The 16,437-nt window shown below is 46.1% G+C and overlaps 1 protein-coding gene and 1 long non-coding RNA gene across 5 annotated transcripts; both read left to right on the forward strand.

Moving 5' to 3' along the window:
* Nucleotides 1-4,137: 4,137 nt before the first annotated feature.
* LOC136789780 (uncharacterized) lies at nt 4,138-7,272 on the forward strand. Its single transcript, XR_010828718.1, has 2 exons — nt 4,138-5,374; nt 6,754-7,272. It is a non-coding gene; the product is annotated as an uncharacterized lncRNA (long non-coding RNA).
* A 1,378-nt stretch (nt 7,273-8,650) lies between these two features.
* PDP1 (pyruvate dehydrogenase phosphatase catalytic subunit 1) lies at nt 8,651-16,169 on the forward strand. Of its 4 annotated transcripts, XM_048075256.2 has the most exons (3): nt 8,708-8,807; nt 9,172-9,206; nt 12,146-16,169. In XM_048075256.2, the coding sequence occupies exons 2-3, from the start codon at nt 9,176-9,178 to the stop codon at nt 13,795-13,797; spliced, it is 1,683 nt and encodes a 560-aa protein (XP_047931213.2). In that variant the 5' UTR covers nt 8,708-8,807; nt 9,172-9,175; the 3' UTR covers nt 13,798-16,169. The 4 variants fall into 4 exon arrangements, with proteins under 4 accessions (XP_047931214.2, XP_047931215.2, XP_047931213.2 ...); XM_048075257.2 differs by lacking the exon at nt 9,172-9,206 and having other exon boundaries at nt 8,651-8,807; XM_048075258.2 differs by lacking the exon at nt 9,172-9,206 and having other exon boundaries at nt 8,706-8,816.
* Nucleotides 16,170-16,437: the final 268 nt, after the last annotated feature.

Raw genomic sequence — 16,437 nt, forward strand, 5'->3', positions numbered from 1 at the left:
CAGAACATGCCGTCTTCGGGCTGCTCGACCCGAGATCGTTCAAGAGGGTAACAGCGGCGCCAGGGAAGCGAACGGGCCTTCTTTTCGCAGAGCTCTTGCTTGGTTTTATAGCTCTGCTCCGGAGGAAGGCGAGCTGGCTGCCAGTTTCCAGGCGATGGCAGCTTCACGCAGTGCTTGCCAGGTTAACCCAAGGCTTTTCTTTACGGCTCTGGGAAAGACATGCCTCCATTATTAATATATAAGAAAGATAGAAACCTTTCAGTCATATATTCTACCCGCTGATACACGCAAATACAGAATAGTAACGCTTGAATCTAGGAAAACCTGTTTTTTTTTTTTCCTGTTTGATCCCAGCAGTCACACCGAGTCACGACCCTGGTACTGGTTACGCCACAGCAGACTCGAGCACTACTCTTTATACAATTCCTTGATTTAACAAGACACGTACAAAGTTCCTGTTTTTTCTGAACAAAGCAAAAAACACGCGGGCAAACAGCAAGAGCCTACCTGTGAAGCCTTTTCCAGGAAGCCCTTTGCCCTAGTGTTCTCTTTTTCTGTCGTTTTCAGTGTCATGCCCCTGAACTCACTTCACTGCGCCCTTTGCATTTCTACCCTTCATTTATTATTTATTATTTATTATTTATTTATTTATTTTTACTATTTTTTTTCCTTACATGCACATTTGTGACTCTACAGACTCATGGGGTGTGCTGTTGCCTTACATTGTGATACAGGTGCAATATTTTGGGTGCTGGATTGTACTGTTCTGTTTTGTTTTTGTTTTTTTGTTTTTTTTAAATAATCAAGGAGTCATTTAGCTGCTTCCTCAAGCTGAACCAACACAATGTATCTTACCTCACCCCATAAATTTCTCTTGCTATTTTCAGTAAGAGTTGATGCGATCACATGTTGATTGCATTTTGCTACATGAAAATGGAATTACGGTTGCACATGTGGGATTTTGCAAATGGCCAAAATGATGTTGGGATAGTTGCATAGCCTAATGGAAAGAAAAAAAAAAAGAAAAACCCAAACCAACCAGCACTCCCGGGGCATGACTCTGCATTAGCTGCTGCTCCCTGGCCCTGCTGCATGCTCTTCCCTCCTGCTGGAGGCTGCCACCCGCCCCATTCTGCCCGCCGAGCAGTCTGTGGAGCTGCCCCCTGGACTGCTCTGTGTGAAATGATCGGAGCTGGAAAATGTTCTTTGGGTGCTTCAAAGCACTTCCACTTTAAAGCATGGCCAGCCACGGGATTAGCACTCTTGCAGGGGTGGCGATTTGGAGAGCCAGGGGAGGGGACGTGAAGGAGGAAGCAAGAGAGAGCCTTCCTTTGTATGTGGGTGCAGCCAGATGGCTTCAGGCTGCCAGACCACCGCGGGAACAGAAACACGAGGACCTGCCCTAAGGACCTCCACCGCTGATGTTCTCCTCCTCTTACCTGACCAGCAGTGCTGTGACTAAAGCAGATCACACAGGAGCACAGCGACCATTTGTCACCGTAAGCGGGGCGTCCACTGGGCAGAGCAAAGCACTCGAGTGGGCACTTCGACTGTTTTCCAACAGTACGGGAGGTTAATTCTTGTGGGCGCTGAAAATGAATGAGCATCAAGGCGGTGCCTATGATGGCAACGTCTGTGAATGAGTTTGTTTTCTGAAGACTGAGAGTAAATACTTAATTCGTTGTCTCACGTGTGGATGCATGATCACATCAGAAATGCATTTAAAAGAAACGGTAGTACTGTGACACTGCAGCTTGATAAGGAAATAGAAATACTGACTTGAAGTCAATCAGTGCCTGATAACCAATGCTGTAATTTAAAACGTAAATGCCTTTCTGAGCTCATCTATTCTAAGCTGGATAGAGCCCAGCATGTTTCAGTTTTTAAATAACTCATTCCCATGACCTTTGCAACTCACTAACTTACACAACCGCGCAAAAAAGAGCCTCGTACACATGACTCAGGCTGCCTTAGGGGTGCTGAAATTTAAGAAGGCAGCCTACATAGCATGAGCACAAGCAAAAGGAAAATAAAAGGCTGATTATATAACATGCAGCCAAATCGAACAAACCTCTGCAGTCATACAAAGCTGTGGGCTTCAGAGATGCAGCCACAGCTCAAAGAAGTTTTAAAGAAATCCCCTGATGTCGCTGGTGTTTAGCCCCAACGTTTTGTATCGGAGCTAGTAGGAGAGAGAAATAATCCCTCCTCTCAAAATCCTGCTTTAAAACACATAGCTTGCAACCTGGACGTGCTCCAGGACATCTGAAACACATTGAGTAAAATGACCCCGGGGAAAGAGTAAGGTGCCTGGATTGCTAACTTGCAGGCCCAAAATCATCTGCAAGAAATGCATGCTGTGAGTTCTTGAAAACATGCCGGGTAGCGGTCACCTTACGCTTACTGAATGTCTTTCTGTCGCTCCTGGAGCTTTCTGAAGGGTCCTCAAAGGCAGAGTCCACCTGTGGGGAAATCTGTGATTTTGCACCACCTCCCTGTCCCCTGCCATCGGGGTGTCATTGATCCGTGCAGCTGAATATGCAGATTATTTGGACTTGCAAGCTAAATCCAGCACCGGGCTGGAATCCAGCCCGAGGAAGGCACCCAGGTGCCAGCCTATGGCAAAACCAGAGCTGGGATTCCTAAATGACCTAAAAACTCCCGAGGACAAGAAAGGCAGTCTTAAAGCAGGCCTGGTGGAAATGGTCACAGTCAAGATTTATCTTACAGCGAAAAGCCTGGCTCAGGAGCATGGCTTTGTACTGTTGAGATCCACAGGATCTCTCAGAGGGAGGTGTCAGTTCCTCAGTGTCAGCTCCTCCAGTTCCTCAACACCATAACAGAGCTTGACTTATCTCCTAAGACATGCTGTTGTTCCTTCCTCTGGTTCCTATCTCACTGTGTGAAGCTTATTCCCTGTAACTGGAAAACACTGGTCTAATTTTCACCTTGCGTCCGCACCACCTGCTTTTCCAGGAGAGCACCCTAAGTGTCCGGTCAGCTGAGGTGAGGGTAATCCCTACCCCTGCACCGACGACTGGTGTCCAACACGCAGGAATCCACCACGTCTTGGCTCAGAGACAGCGGCCGGGGCCCCGTGACCTTCTGCTTAGGGCACTCAACCTGGAAGAACAAAATAATTCACTGGATCTGGCCTTAAGATTTCAGATATTTTAAAACGTTTATATTAGTTAGACCACATTCTCGGTTATTTGTCTGTGTCTAGACCGAAGCTAATCCTTACAACGGCCAACAGGAAAGTATTTTCCTTGTTTTGCGAAGCCCACTGTCTGAGGACAGGCAGACAAGCCAGGCTGAAGGTAGGAGGACAAAACAAATACGTTTTTGGTTTGTTGTTTAAAAATATAACCTAAACATACAGTATAAAGCAAAGAGTAAATATTTATGTAGGTGGGTTCACTTGAGATAGTAATTCTATTTATTAACCAAGGAAAACAGTACCCTAACTCATCTTTCTTCTAACGAAAAAATAACAAACACTTATATTTTTGCATCACATACAAATTTTGAACCCCAAAGGACAGAGCTGGGTCTTATTTTTCCAGTGCTTAGGCAAGAATAAACTGCAGGAAAGTAAATAGGAGTGAACAGGAGGTCACTTTTGGCCGGTAGTCCTCCCTGTTACAAGTGGAAACGGGACCTGATCTCACCCTGGGCAATAAGAGATTAGCTCAGAGGCCGTTCCTGGTTCTAAATCTAAATTTCCAGTTTCCTTTCATTTCCATCACTACTTTCCAAAGTACGCCCTCGTGCCAGGAAGATAGCACCCCCTGGAACTGATTGCTTCTCCTCATTGCTGGGGAAATTGCTGCTCTTTAGCATTCATATTTGCCTGGCGAGATCTCAGCCAGACAGCTGTTTGCACAGACTGGCTGCCGGCTTTCCGTCTCCTTACTACGGCGATCTCACACAGAGAAGCAAGACCACGTTCAGTTACCAATCTCTGAAAAAATCTTTAATTTCAGGAGTATCACGTATGGTAAAATGAAACCGGGATATCATTGTCCCAGCAGTGTTAGGTAAAGGATATTTCATCTGTTTCCGTCTGGAAAAATTCAGGCAGATTCCTCTCCCCTCCCAACTTGCATCTCCACTACTTCCCCTGGAGCCTTCTGAATCTTTTACACATCAGCCACCACAACTGCAAATGCAGTTACCTTTTTAAATGCCTGTAACAAATTTAAGAAATGCACACCAAGAGCAACAGCTGGAGAATGGATCAGCCCCTTCAGAGCCAGGATTGTTGAAGCCAACCTCCTGATAGCCTGAAATTGTTTCCACATAGAACAGGCACTGATAATGTCATAAGTGTCTTTCCTGAAGCTTGCCAAAAAGTCATTTCCACTGACATTTCGGTGCAGTATCTCCTTTACTTCAGCAAGTTAGCAGAATGCTTTGTTCCTGTACTGGGTCTGGCTGGGATGGAGTTAACTTCCCCTGCAGCAGAGAGTGGTTGTGGTGGAGTTCGGCTGCCTAGCAAGGTAAAACCACCACAATTCCTCAAATTGGATACCAAATCCTGAAAGATCTACCCAGATGAAGTGCGTAGGCTAGAGCACAGCTCCTATAAAGTGCAAGAAAATGTATTTAATTATCTGCTGATGAGATCTGAGGAATATGATAGGATGGTGCAAGGAAGTCCTGAAGGGCAACAGGCAACAGACACAAGCTGAGCAAGAAAAAGCCTGTTTAAGGGGAAAAAAAATCTTCACAAAACAAGTGGTGAAGCATGGGAACTGGGGCTCAGGCAGGCTGGAGAGTCTCAGTCCTCAGAGGTGTTCAGAACCGGCCTGGCCGAGGCCCTGGACAGCCTCACTGAGCTGTGCAGGTGGCCGTGCTCCGAGCAGGGAGCTGGGCTGTGGGACCTCCAGAGGTCCTGTCCTAGATTATCCTGGCTCTGGGACACTGGATCCCAACTGCTTCGTTTTGGAAAGGAACGGGGCGTTAAGATACGAAGAGCCTCCAGGGAGACGAAATAAGTGGAACCATCCTTGGGTCCCACAGCGATGGCAAAATTGGCCCTGACAGCAGCTGCCTCTGGGATTCCCCACCGGCCTCCCCTTGCCTATTTTGGAACAGGCAGCAGGCAGAAAGGAATCACCCGAGCCGAACCTCCTGTACTAGGTGGCTCAGTGCTGCTGGTTCTCTTAAGAGACATTTTTAAAAAGTCACCTTTTGTAGGGCGTACCGTAAAACTTCAGAAACATTTGCCGCATCCAGCTGCGTGGAAGGAGGACAAATGCACCGTACGCAGCAAACGCTCCCTGAGAGGGCAGCAGAATACATAAATGTGCAGCCAAAACCTTTTTCTGAAGCAGTCTGAATGAAGATCACAGGCCATCGCTGTCTGCAGGTATGCTGTCTGCTTCGAGCTCTAATGACACGTTTATTTTTGCCACGTAATGCTTCTGATTTCTGCTAAAAATAAATGACTGGAACAGGCTTACATTGCTGTCATTGCTTCTGTGGTGCTTTCAGGAAAGGTGACAAGATTAGTTTAGTCTTGTCCTATCCTTCCTATTTATTCAGTACATGCCATGTTTCTCTGCCTTGTTTTCCCCTTTTCTTTTGGCTTTCCAAACTTGTATGACTCTTCTATTTTTTATTTTTTTTTAGTGCTCCTGGCCAGCATGCCAGGTGGAAGTGTTTGATCTGTGCATACGATTTTGAGACAGGTTTTATAGGCGACTGCTCTTTTCACTAGGCACAGCAGCACAATGGCATTTCGGAAACACTGTGTGCAAAGACATTGTTAAAACGTTAAGCAGTCAAGGGCTATAAAATCAATCGAGGTATTACCCTGTAGTCCTGAACCGGCTTTCAGTACAACTGAACCGATACAATATTTATACATGAGGCACAAAAACTTGTTTAAACTAGAAGGCTATTACAAACACTGGATTTAAAACAAAACCCTATTGCAACGATCTGTAATGCAGTCTCTCTGGAAAGCTTACGGAGAAAGCTTGAGGGTAACTACTGCAGCAGTTCAGCTGCAGTGATAATGCATGGCTGCCTATCGGCTGCAGCGCAGAATTACCACTGCTGGCAGCAGATACAGCAGACAGGAACGGATGTGTGCCGTCCCACTCCGCCGATAAACCCCGCATCCAGAGAAACAGGGAGACTCCACGTATTCTGAAGTAGCTGCGAGCAGTTGCTTTTCCACGAGTACCCGATGCAAATGCCAAAACGCGCAGCCGCGTGTTTTTATTCACACGTTTTCTTTAAAATCAGCAAAGCGGCCGGTCGACTCAAAGTGCACAGAAAGGTCTTGGCAGCACCAAGGTGAGGAGAAAGCAAACCTAACTTTCCAGTCAGACTGCAACGCGCAGCTTCTGGCACGCCAGCTCGCTCGTATCAGTTGAGGACCAAAATGTCAGCCAAGTTTTAGCATTTCAGCTTTCATTTGCAGGATTTACACGCGAAGGCCGAATTTTCTCCTCTTCTCACTATGTTAAAATACAAATTCTATCTTTTGGTCAAGGAGATACGTGGGATCAACGGGATACGATCAGACGAGGAGCCACGGCCTCCAAAACCAGCTCTAAAAGTAGTTCTTCTGGCCTTAAATCAGGAAGAAAAAGGGATGAATAAGATAAACAGGGTGACATAACTCTTAACCTTGCAGTTTCACAGCATATTATGGGGAATGGAATTAATGGTCACAAGATGTTCTGAAGACCAAAATTGCTAAATGCTAATTATTTTGTGGATTTTTTTTCTCCGTAGATAACTACAGGCAGTGACATTTTCTTCAGAAGTCGAACACAAATTCACCCTACAAAACCCGTACTTCCAGTTGGGAATAGGAGGTGATCAGTGGTGACTTCATCCCAACCCATTTCTGTGCATCTGCTCATACAACGATCACTTAAATAGACCCGGGCACAGGTCTGCCTTCCCACAGGCTTTTATCTTCTGATGGAGAAAGAGGATGCCTCAATTGTGCCTTCTTACGTAGTCTTTAGGAACTTTCTAGTCTCGGGCGCTTTACACTCACTCTTGCTGAAGTAGAAAATGATGTAAATGGTTGTTGTTACAGCAGACCCTGCCAATCTATTTCTATCCATGTGCTACCGTTGAAAAAGAATGTAAATTATTCATCTCCCATGCCATTTAATGAAGTATTTTATGTGCAATGGTGTCTGTCAGATACCATTAACTTGCTTTTTATTTTAAAATGGGCTTCAAAGAGAGGATGATGGTGTACTTTTTTAGATAAATAAATGTCACAAAAGTTACCCAGAACACCAATAAACTGTCATTTTAATATTTTGTGCTTTCAGCTACTACTGTGGAAGACCTGTATATTCAAGGATGGCATCATACCTTCCCAGCTGGTTTTCATATACAGGGTCACCAGGCAGAACTTTTTTATATCCTAATTAGATATCTTGAGTCTTTTGGGCAATACACACAGAGATTTTCCTGTTTCCTCTCCTCATTTCTGTATACATCTGTAAACAACCTACCAAAGCTGGATAAAAATGAAAATATAGTCAAAATTATGGTTTCATTACAGCTGTTAAAGGAATGCTTATTGCAACACTTCACAGGTAGCTGCACATCTGCTGCCAACGCCACACAGCACAGCCGAGCAGGCATCCTGGCCACCCTAGAATTAGAGGCATGAGGGCACACGCACCTATAAACAGAGATGCTCAAGGAAACCTAAACATTGCTGAATTTATGCTGTTCTTGCTTTTGAAAAATGTATGCAGAGAATCCAGGCTGGCTCAAAGCATCTCAAAAAAACCTGACTGTTGCTCTGGAGATGTGGAACGGGGACAGGATTGTATCTAACAGAGGGGGAGGAGGAAGGGTGGGAAGGCCGCCACTCTTGCTGCCTGTTTCCTTGGTCAGCACGATGGGCGCTGCTCCTTTGGGCAAGGGCTGCTCCTGCCCCACAGCTGCTGCCCCCAGGCCGTTCCTCGCTGGCAGCAGCTGCCAAAACAATGATATTCCCAGAAATGGGGCTGGTGTCACTGAATCACCGGGGCACAAATGTGAAGCAGAAACCCCCAATGTTGCACCATGGGCTTTGGCAGCCTCCCGCAGCATTAACAGGCTTTGTGGCCGCGAAGGCACCCCAGGAGCATTTCAAGGTAGGGACAGAAGAGCACATTTCCCTCTTTTAAAGTCACTTCGGACTCAAAAATCAGCACGCCACGCGGAAGCTTTTAACAACGCCCCTACTTTCAGCTTTATTAACGGTTAGGAATGACAGGGCTCTGCCTCCTGACCCAGGAGGAAGCCACCACGCCTTTCCCTGCAGCTCCTCGGCGGGGCACCGCAGGCCAGCAGGAGGCCGGGCACAGAGCCTCCACCACACATGGTGAGAAGAAGAAGAAGCTCCGGGAAGAGCCGGGGGCCGGGGCAGGGGCAGCCCCCACGATCACCGCCTCAGGAATCGCCTCAGCCATCGCCCCCCCCCCCCCCCCCCGCCCCGCAGCCTCCCCCTCCCTCTGGGGGGGGCAGTGGGCGTGGCTCCGCCGCCGCCGCCTTCCCGCCTTCGCGCCCCTGCGCGCGGCGCGCGCGCAACGTCCCCTCCCCCTCTGCCTCCACCCGCGCGCCTCAGCGGCCGCCGAGCCTCCGCGTCACGTGCTCCCCCTTGCCCTCCGCGGCAGCCAATGGGCGGGCGCGCCGCGGGCCGCGCAGCCTATATAAAGCGGCGCAAGGCGGGGCGGCCTCGGCAGTGAGGCGGCGGCGGCGGCGAGTGTGGGTGTGCGCGGGGCGGTGCCTGCGGCGGCTTTCCCGGCTGCGGCCGTCCGGGAAGGAGCCAGGTGAGCCAGGTCTGCGGCGGCGTGGAGGGGAAGGAAGGAAGGGCCGGGGGGAGGCGAGGGGGGCGGCCGTGTTAACCTGGGGGAGTAGCGGTGGCCGGCGGGGCTACCCGGGCCCTGCCCTGCCCCGCCCCGCCCCGGGGGAGCGGGCGGCGGCGGCTCGGTGTGTCCGCGGAGCGGCTGCGTGTGTGCTGTGCCTCCCTCCCGGCGTCCCCCCGGGGCGCTCCGTCTTCTCTAACAACCTCTCCGCCTTTGCTTCTTCGCCCTCTTTTCTCCCCCTTCCTTCCCTCCCTCCCTACACCCCCCCCCCCCCCCCCCCGCCCCGGGCTTCTGCTTTGTGGATGTTGGCGGCTTCTTGTTGTGACAGGAGAATGTGTGTGTGCCCCGGGCCCAGGCGGATCGGTACGTATCTCGCACCGGTGGGGGGGGTTTGGGGGTCCCCGGGGCTCAGCCCGGCCGGCAGCAGGCTCCTGGCCGCGCCGAGCCTGCCTCGTTCCTTCTCCCCTCCTCTCCAGCAGCCTTCAGGTCAAGTGTCTGACAGCGTGGTTAAGGAGGTGTTTTGGAGGAGCCTGGCAGAGCAGCATGAAGTGGCCTTCGTAGGACAGTTGTAGTAAGCCCTTGTTAAAGGAAGGGAGTAATATGCTTCTGTTTTATCAGTATAGAACTACAAAACCCATAAACTGACCATCTGGCTCATTATTTGCTGTGTCTGTGGCCTGGGAAGTAGTATTTGTACCCAGTTCTGGGTCTGAAGAGGCTTTAAACACTGTCTTGATACCAATCACTTGACAAATCTTGGTTGGATAGTAAAATTTCTACTTCATATCTTTTGTCCAATCATCTTCATCTACTTGAGGTCTTTAAGTACTTCAGGGCTAGCTGCAGTGTGCTGTTGTTTTGGGCATCCATGTTGCAGGGGTAAATGGGAGAGACTTGGAATGGCTTCAGTTGATGTTGGAAGACTTGGAATTTCTCTGACTTGATCAGCTGGGTCTAAAATCAGGCACACAAAGCAGATTTGTAAAAGCTGGCATGGATTCATTGTGAGAGATACAGGCAGTGGAAAATTGGAGGCTATTTTCTTCATGCATCCTCATAGGTTTCACTAAATATTTGCTAAAAAACCAAGGATAGAAAAGAAGCAAAATAACTTCTAGTGGCACTGCAGGGCCAGCAGTACACTTATAATTTTGCTTCATCATGGGTCAACAGCAAAGCTGTTGGAACAGCTGTAGACCGTGTATGGGTCAGCACTGAGCTCAAGTATGTAGCAGCCAGGGCAGCTTGCCTCAGCAGGAGTCTAGCAGGAGACCAGTGTGAGATCCGAGGTGCTGCTGTAGACCTGACATGTCTGTAGAATGCTGAGGATCCCATTCTGTAATCAAAGTTGTTGCTTTTAAATGTCATGTGAAGAAATATACATGACTGTTACCAAAATAGCTCTTGTATAATTAGAAGGCACTAATAGACTTCAAAATCTATATTTGGAGTTGCAGTTCAGTTCTGTCATACTGTGTGCATATGAAGTCTGGGCTGGAGAAAGACACTTTCTGGGAAGCCAAAGGCTAGCATAAATTTAGCTTAAGCCTGGAAGTTCAAGCCAGTGCACTGCTGCTGAGTATATGGGCAGCTGGCCGGGGTCCACAGGACTGTGACCGAAGCTCTCCCTTGTAGCTGAACCACAGAAAATTGGCCTGTTCAGGCATTGTAGCTGTCAGTAGGAGACCTGGGAGAGGTCAGTGGACAAGAAATTTTTGTTAGTGCAAGTTCAGATTGACAAGCACTTCCTCAGGGAATGAAGATACAATGTGAGAAAGCCAGTGGAATGGTAAAACGTGAATTTTACTTTTCTCAGTCACAAAATATGTAAAATGCTGAAAGCAGCAGGGTCCGATCCTAAGGAGAAGAGGCAGGCTTGGAGAGAAGAGCACTGCTTGCTTCCTTCTCTTCCAACACAGAGAATGGGGTGTGTTCATGTGTTTATTCTAGATACTTCTCAGCTGATAGACTGCCACAGAATTCTGATCAATGGGAAGCAGAGAATAGGTGAGAAACTAGTGCCTAACAACACTTAGGGCTGCAGAAGCCTTGTATAAGAACTCTAATTTTTTTTAGAAGAAGCAGTTATGCTGAAACTTAATCATAAAGAAACTGAATCATAGAAGATGGAAGGAGAAAAGCGAATTGCCATTAACTGTGTACACTTTGCATAAAAGAATGCAATTCTGCTCTTTTCCCACTGGATTTTTTTCTAGTTTCACGCTGTGAAATGCTACCTGAGAATGAAGCATAATGAATAAGAGGTTTAAGAAGTGCTTGTGCTAATGTTGTGATTGGGTATGGAAATGGGGACAAGGAATGTGATGTTACAATAAGTTTTTTCTAGAGGAATTAAAAATTATTAGGGAAACTTATGTATGGCAAAGTATTAGTGTTTTTCTTGGGCACTAAATGTAGTTACTTTACTGTAGCACTGATCTAGCTTTGGGTTAGTGTGCGTGGCTCTGTTCTAGTGATGGAAGAAAACACAGGTTGTATGTAGTCTTTCAACTGACTAGATTTTTTTAGCAATTTATAATCCTAAAGCTGAGGTAGATCAGCTGTTAGTAGCAGATGTACGTTTTCTACCACTTATATTTTTATCTGACAAACTAGAAATTTATCACCTAGACTCCTGTGGCTGCTTTGTATATATATACACACACCATGATGTTATGCAAGTGTGGCAGTTTTGCATGTGAAAGGGGGGAGAAGGAACAAAACTTGCTATTGGCTTCTCTTTGCCTAAAATAGGTCTGCTGTCTGCTGCTTGCTTTTTATCATCCAAAGCATCTTCATCTTAGTGCTGGTTGTCTGTCATCTGGATGCTGTTTCTTTAGTGTTATGTTAGTGTTTCTTTAGTGTTACGTGTTATCTCTTCGGTCTCACAAAGACTGCATCTTCCTGTGCCACATCCGGCTCTGTCAAGTTGGGATCTCAGGAGCAGCAGGAAACCAAACCTCCGTAGAAGCCTCGTGGAGCATGGCGCTGCTCTGTTGCATTGCTGTGTGCTAATTGTTGCCTGAAGTTTTACATGGAGCTGCATTGTCTGTCTGGATTGCTGTCACTTCCTTACTGCTATTTGAGTGGCTGTAAGAGCTACCGCATCTATGCTGAGCTTCTAGGTATGATGCAGCTTATTTTGTTGTAGCCCAGTGCTGTGTAAACAAGCACTTCTTCCTCTTCTGTTTATTTCATATTTTAAGCAACTTTGTTTAGGGGCTGTAAAAGTCTTAACTCAGACTTCTGGGGAAAAATCTGTTAGCTGTCCCCCTAAGCACAGTTGTTTTCTTGTGTTTCAGCAATTCCAGTCCGAAGCTCCAGGCTGCCATTGCTGTCTGATGCCATGCCAGCGCCAACTCATCTGTTCCCATTGATTCGTAACTGTGAGATTAGCAGAATATGCAGTACTGTTTGTTACTGCCACCATAAACATCTGTGTTGCTTTTCCTCTCATTTCGCTCACGGTCACTTCAGATATGCGCCTCAGAAGAGATTTGCAGCACTTTATAGGCCAAAGGAGAACTTTAATCATTTTATTCATGCGAGGGATTATGCTTCTACACCACAGAGATTTTACCTCACTCCTCCACAGGTCAACAGCATCCTGAAGGCAAATGAATACAGTTTTAAAGTCCCAGAGTTTGATGGCAAGAATGTGAGTTCTGTCCTTGGCTTTGATAGCAACCAGTTGCCTGCTAATGCTCCAATCGAAGACCGGAGAAGTGCTGCCACTTGCTTACAGACACGAGGGATGCTTCTGGGTGTGTTTGATGGCCACGCAGGCTGTGCTTGTGCTCAAGCTGTCAGTGAGAGACTGTTCTACTACATTGCTGTCTCTTTGTTACCTCATGAGACTTTACTTGAAATAGAAAATGCTGTGGAAAGCGGTAGAGCTCTGTTGCCTATTTTGCAGTGGCACAAGCATCCCAATGATTACTTCAGCAAAGAAGCTTCCAAGCTTTACTTCAATAGTCTGAGGACTTACTGGCAGGAGCTGATCGATCTCAATAGCGGAGAGACTACTGATGTGAAAGAAGCTTTAATTAATGCTTTTAAGAGGCTCGATAATGATATTTCTCTGGAAGCTCAAGTAGGAGATCCAAATTCTTTTCTCAACTACCTAGTTCTGCGTGTAGCATTTTCTGGTGCAACTGCCTGTGTGGCCCACGTGGATGGTGTTGACTTGCATGTGGCAAACACAGGTGACAGCAGGGCAATGCTCGGGGTTCAGGAAGAAGATGGCTCTTGGTCTGCAGTTAATCTCTCCTACGACCACAACGCACAAAACGAACACGAAGTGGAACGGGTGAAAACGGAGCATCCGAAGTCTGAAGAGAAGAGTCTTGTGAAACAAGACCGTCTCCTGGGCCTGCTGATGCCTTTCAGAGCTTTTGGCGATGTGAAGTTTAAGTGGAGTAGTGAACTACAGAAGAGAGTGGTTGAGTCGGGCCCGGATCAGCTGAATGACAATGAATACACCAAGTTTATTCCTCCAAATTATCACACTCCCCCTTACCTCACAGCTGAGCCAGAGGTCATCCATCACAAATTAAGGCCGCAGGATAAGTTCCTGGTTTTGGCTACAGATGGGCTGTGGGAGACTATGCACAGGCAAGATGTGGCTAGAATCGTAGGGGAGTACCTCACTGGGGTTCACCATCAGCAGCCCATAGCTGTTGGTGGTTATAAGGTGACTCTGGGACAGATGCACGGTCTCTTAACAGAAAGAAGAGCGAGGATCTCTTCAGTATTTGAAGATCAGAACGCAGCGACTCACCTGATCCGTCACGCAGTGGGCAATAACGAGTTTGGCACTGTGGATCACGAGCGGCTGTCCAAGATGCTTAGTCTTCCAGAAGAGCTGGCTCGAATGTATAGAGATGACATTACGATTATCGTGGTGCAGTTCAACTCGCATGTTATAGGTGCATGTCAAAATGAGGAACTGTGAATTTTCATCTAGTGACCTGGTTACCAAAGCTGTAACAATGGCCAGTACGAGCAGCAGATGGAAAAACAGACAAACTCAATAAGTGAGCAAACTCGTTGCTTGCTAGATTCAACATAATCTATTGTTCCTGCCTTCCCACGGAGCTCTAGATAGAGGGGGAGTGCTATTGACCTAACATAACTTGAAGAGGAAGTCACAGTTTGGGGAAAAGAGGTTTTTGTAATAACTTTGCACTATTGATTTCATGAATGCTGCTAGAACAATGTCTTGAATTTGGCAGAGTTGCATGAGGGAGGGAAGGGAGGATTAAGAATTAACTACCAAACATCTGGCTGTTCAAGAAGCAAAGCCTGTTAACATCTGTAAATATCACTGTCTTAAAAGATGAGTAACAAGGAATGTCGTTGAATTCTTACAGGGCTAATTCTTGCTGAGTAGGTGTGGTTATTTGTGAATATATCGACAACCTTTTCCTCTAAGTAGGAGGATGACTTTAACCGAGTAGGTCTTCAATGTAAAAAAGTTATCTCACTCTCATATAGACAATGTCATTTGCTTAAGGATATTTGTCTAAGTGTTGACTTTCAATGCAGGTCTAAGCCATAATCAATACTTGAGATTCTGTTCTGGTTTAATCATATCTTTATACGCAGTGACTTCTAAATGTCTGTGCATCAATAGCTTCTTGGCTTGTGGGTTTCTGCACAACTTGTAGGGCAATAATACATTAAAACATGCAGTTAAGATATCAAGTAACTTTGTGGAGGACTTCAGGATGAAGGAACTTTCAGACTCCTCAAAAAGAGTCTGTTGCTAGTCAAGACTGTGTTGGCTTTCCTAAAGGTCATGTCCTTCATGTACTCCACCCTGTCTGGTGTTACTTATCTGGTAAGATAAAACCTTCACCTGAAAAGATCAGGAAATCATTACTAACTTCATTGTGGCTTTGTAATTTGCACTCGTTTTTACTTTGGCTGTTTCAAGTGGTCACATAATGGATGTCTTGCACTTGAACACATATTTGTAAGAATGTCAGATTTAAAAACTACAAATTACAAAAAATGAAGTATGGCTTGTACATAGGGTTTTAGTTGGGGAAACTAACTGGCATGCATGTGTATGTTTAGTGGCTTTTCTCTCGCAGCTTTATTAGCAGCTCTGGTTCTCTGGACAGCTGGTGTATGCATGTTCTTACAGTCCAGAATGTTACCACATGGCAGTCTCTTAAACGGGTCTGTTTGGCTTGTAGTGGTTGAATTTGAACCTAAAAAGTATTGTCCTGGACTAAACTCGTGTGCCTCAAGTTGTTGGGCTTGTAACTGTACAAAGTAGGGACTGACAACTAACTTAAAGGTCGTCATTGCGTCTGTTTTAGATATGTTACATTGTACAGATTCCTCTTCAGCTGCCCTTAATTTAAAAATTGAGATGCTGGCTAAAATACCAGTCCTTGGTGACTGAGAGAACACTTGTAACTTGACTCATGAATTCTGGAGAAACTCTAGATCAATCATAGGTCAGCATATTTGATTTCACAGAGGTGTTCCAGTTAAAATAACTTCCTTAAGCCTTCATTGCCAATTGAAAAAGAAAACACAAACACTTTAAAAAAAAAAAAGCCCAGCTTAGTTTGGTTAGTTGAGTAATGTGGCACTTTCCACTGAATGCAAATATTTCCAGCTAAGCCTACAGTTACATAGGGTACACTTAGCTTGAACAACGAACCTGTGCTATAGTAAACACTGACTCCTCAAACTCACGAGTGCTGTGTGTACTTAGTGGCCTGCAGCTTTAATATGCCTTTCTTTACCCAGCCTGAAAATACCAGGATCAACTTTGCTGTAAGGTTAATGATATCTTCAGTTTGCATCCAAGGTGTGAACAGCCCTTCTTTATTTGAAGGGAAAAGGGGAACTCTAAAATGCTTAGACAAGTACTGGCTGTTGACATTGCTTCTGTATGTTGTGTTTTGGTGCCTGTCTTTAGCTAGGTCAGTAGACTCCATGTTCTTCTATCATTCAAATGCAGTATGTATCTAAGCTGTTACAGTATTTAACTTTCTTACTTTTTTTTTACTGTTAAAGCTCTATTACTTGTATTGATGTATTTAACCTATGATTCTTGATACAGATTTGGTACAAGTCATGGCTAGAAGAAATGAATATTGGTCCCATGTACACAACTTTTGAGGAAAAGCTGCTTTTTGTAGTAAAGATGCATATGTATGGGGTCAGACAATAGTATTTATGTATTGCTTGGAGACTTGCTCAGTATGTATGCAGTGAACAGAAACAGCGTAACTGCCTGCTGAACAGGTGATCTGAACAAATGTCTTTTAATAGATTCCAATAAAATGATCAATTATGCAGAAATCCACGTGTATTGGCTTGATATAGAATGCAGTAGTGGCTCTGCCAGGGGTGGAGCTCACGGAGCTCTCTTCGTTTCAAGAGTGTGTTCTGTCGTGCAGTCACAGTTATGAACAGACCAGATGGCTCAACAATGCAAAGCATAAATGGAAGCAGGCTGGGAACTGGGCTTCAAAGCTTCCAAATGCCACAGGGGCTTGTACCCTATGTCAGGTGTGCTGGTGCTGCCGCCTGCTGGCAGTCGAGCTTAAAAGTTAGAGCTTAAATCCTC

Source organism: Anser cygnoides, chromosome 2, assembly GCF_040182565.1.
Source record: "Anser cygnoides isolate HZ-2024a breed goose chromosome 2, Taihu_goose_T2T_genome, whole genome shotgun sequence".
In the NCBI taxonomy this organism is placed as follows: domain Eukaryota; kingdom Metazoa; phylum Chordata; class Aves; order Anseriformes; family Anatidae; genus Anser; species Anser cygnoides.

Bases quoted from the DNA above. Each gene is read 5' to 3' on its own strand.
- PDP1 (XM_013172354.3), top strand. From the start codon at position 11,878: ATGGAGCTGCATTGTCTGTCTGGATTGCTGTCACTTCCTTACTGCTAT. The intron at 11,969-12,145 runs GTATGATGCAGC...CTTGTGTTTCAG, and splicing joins CATCTATGCTGAGCTTCTAG to CAATTCCAGTCCGAAGCTCC.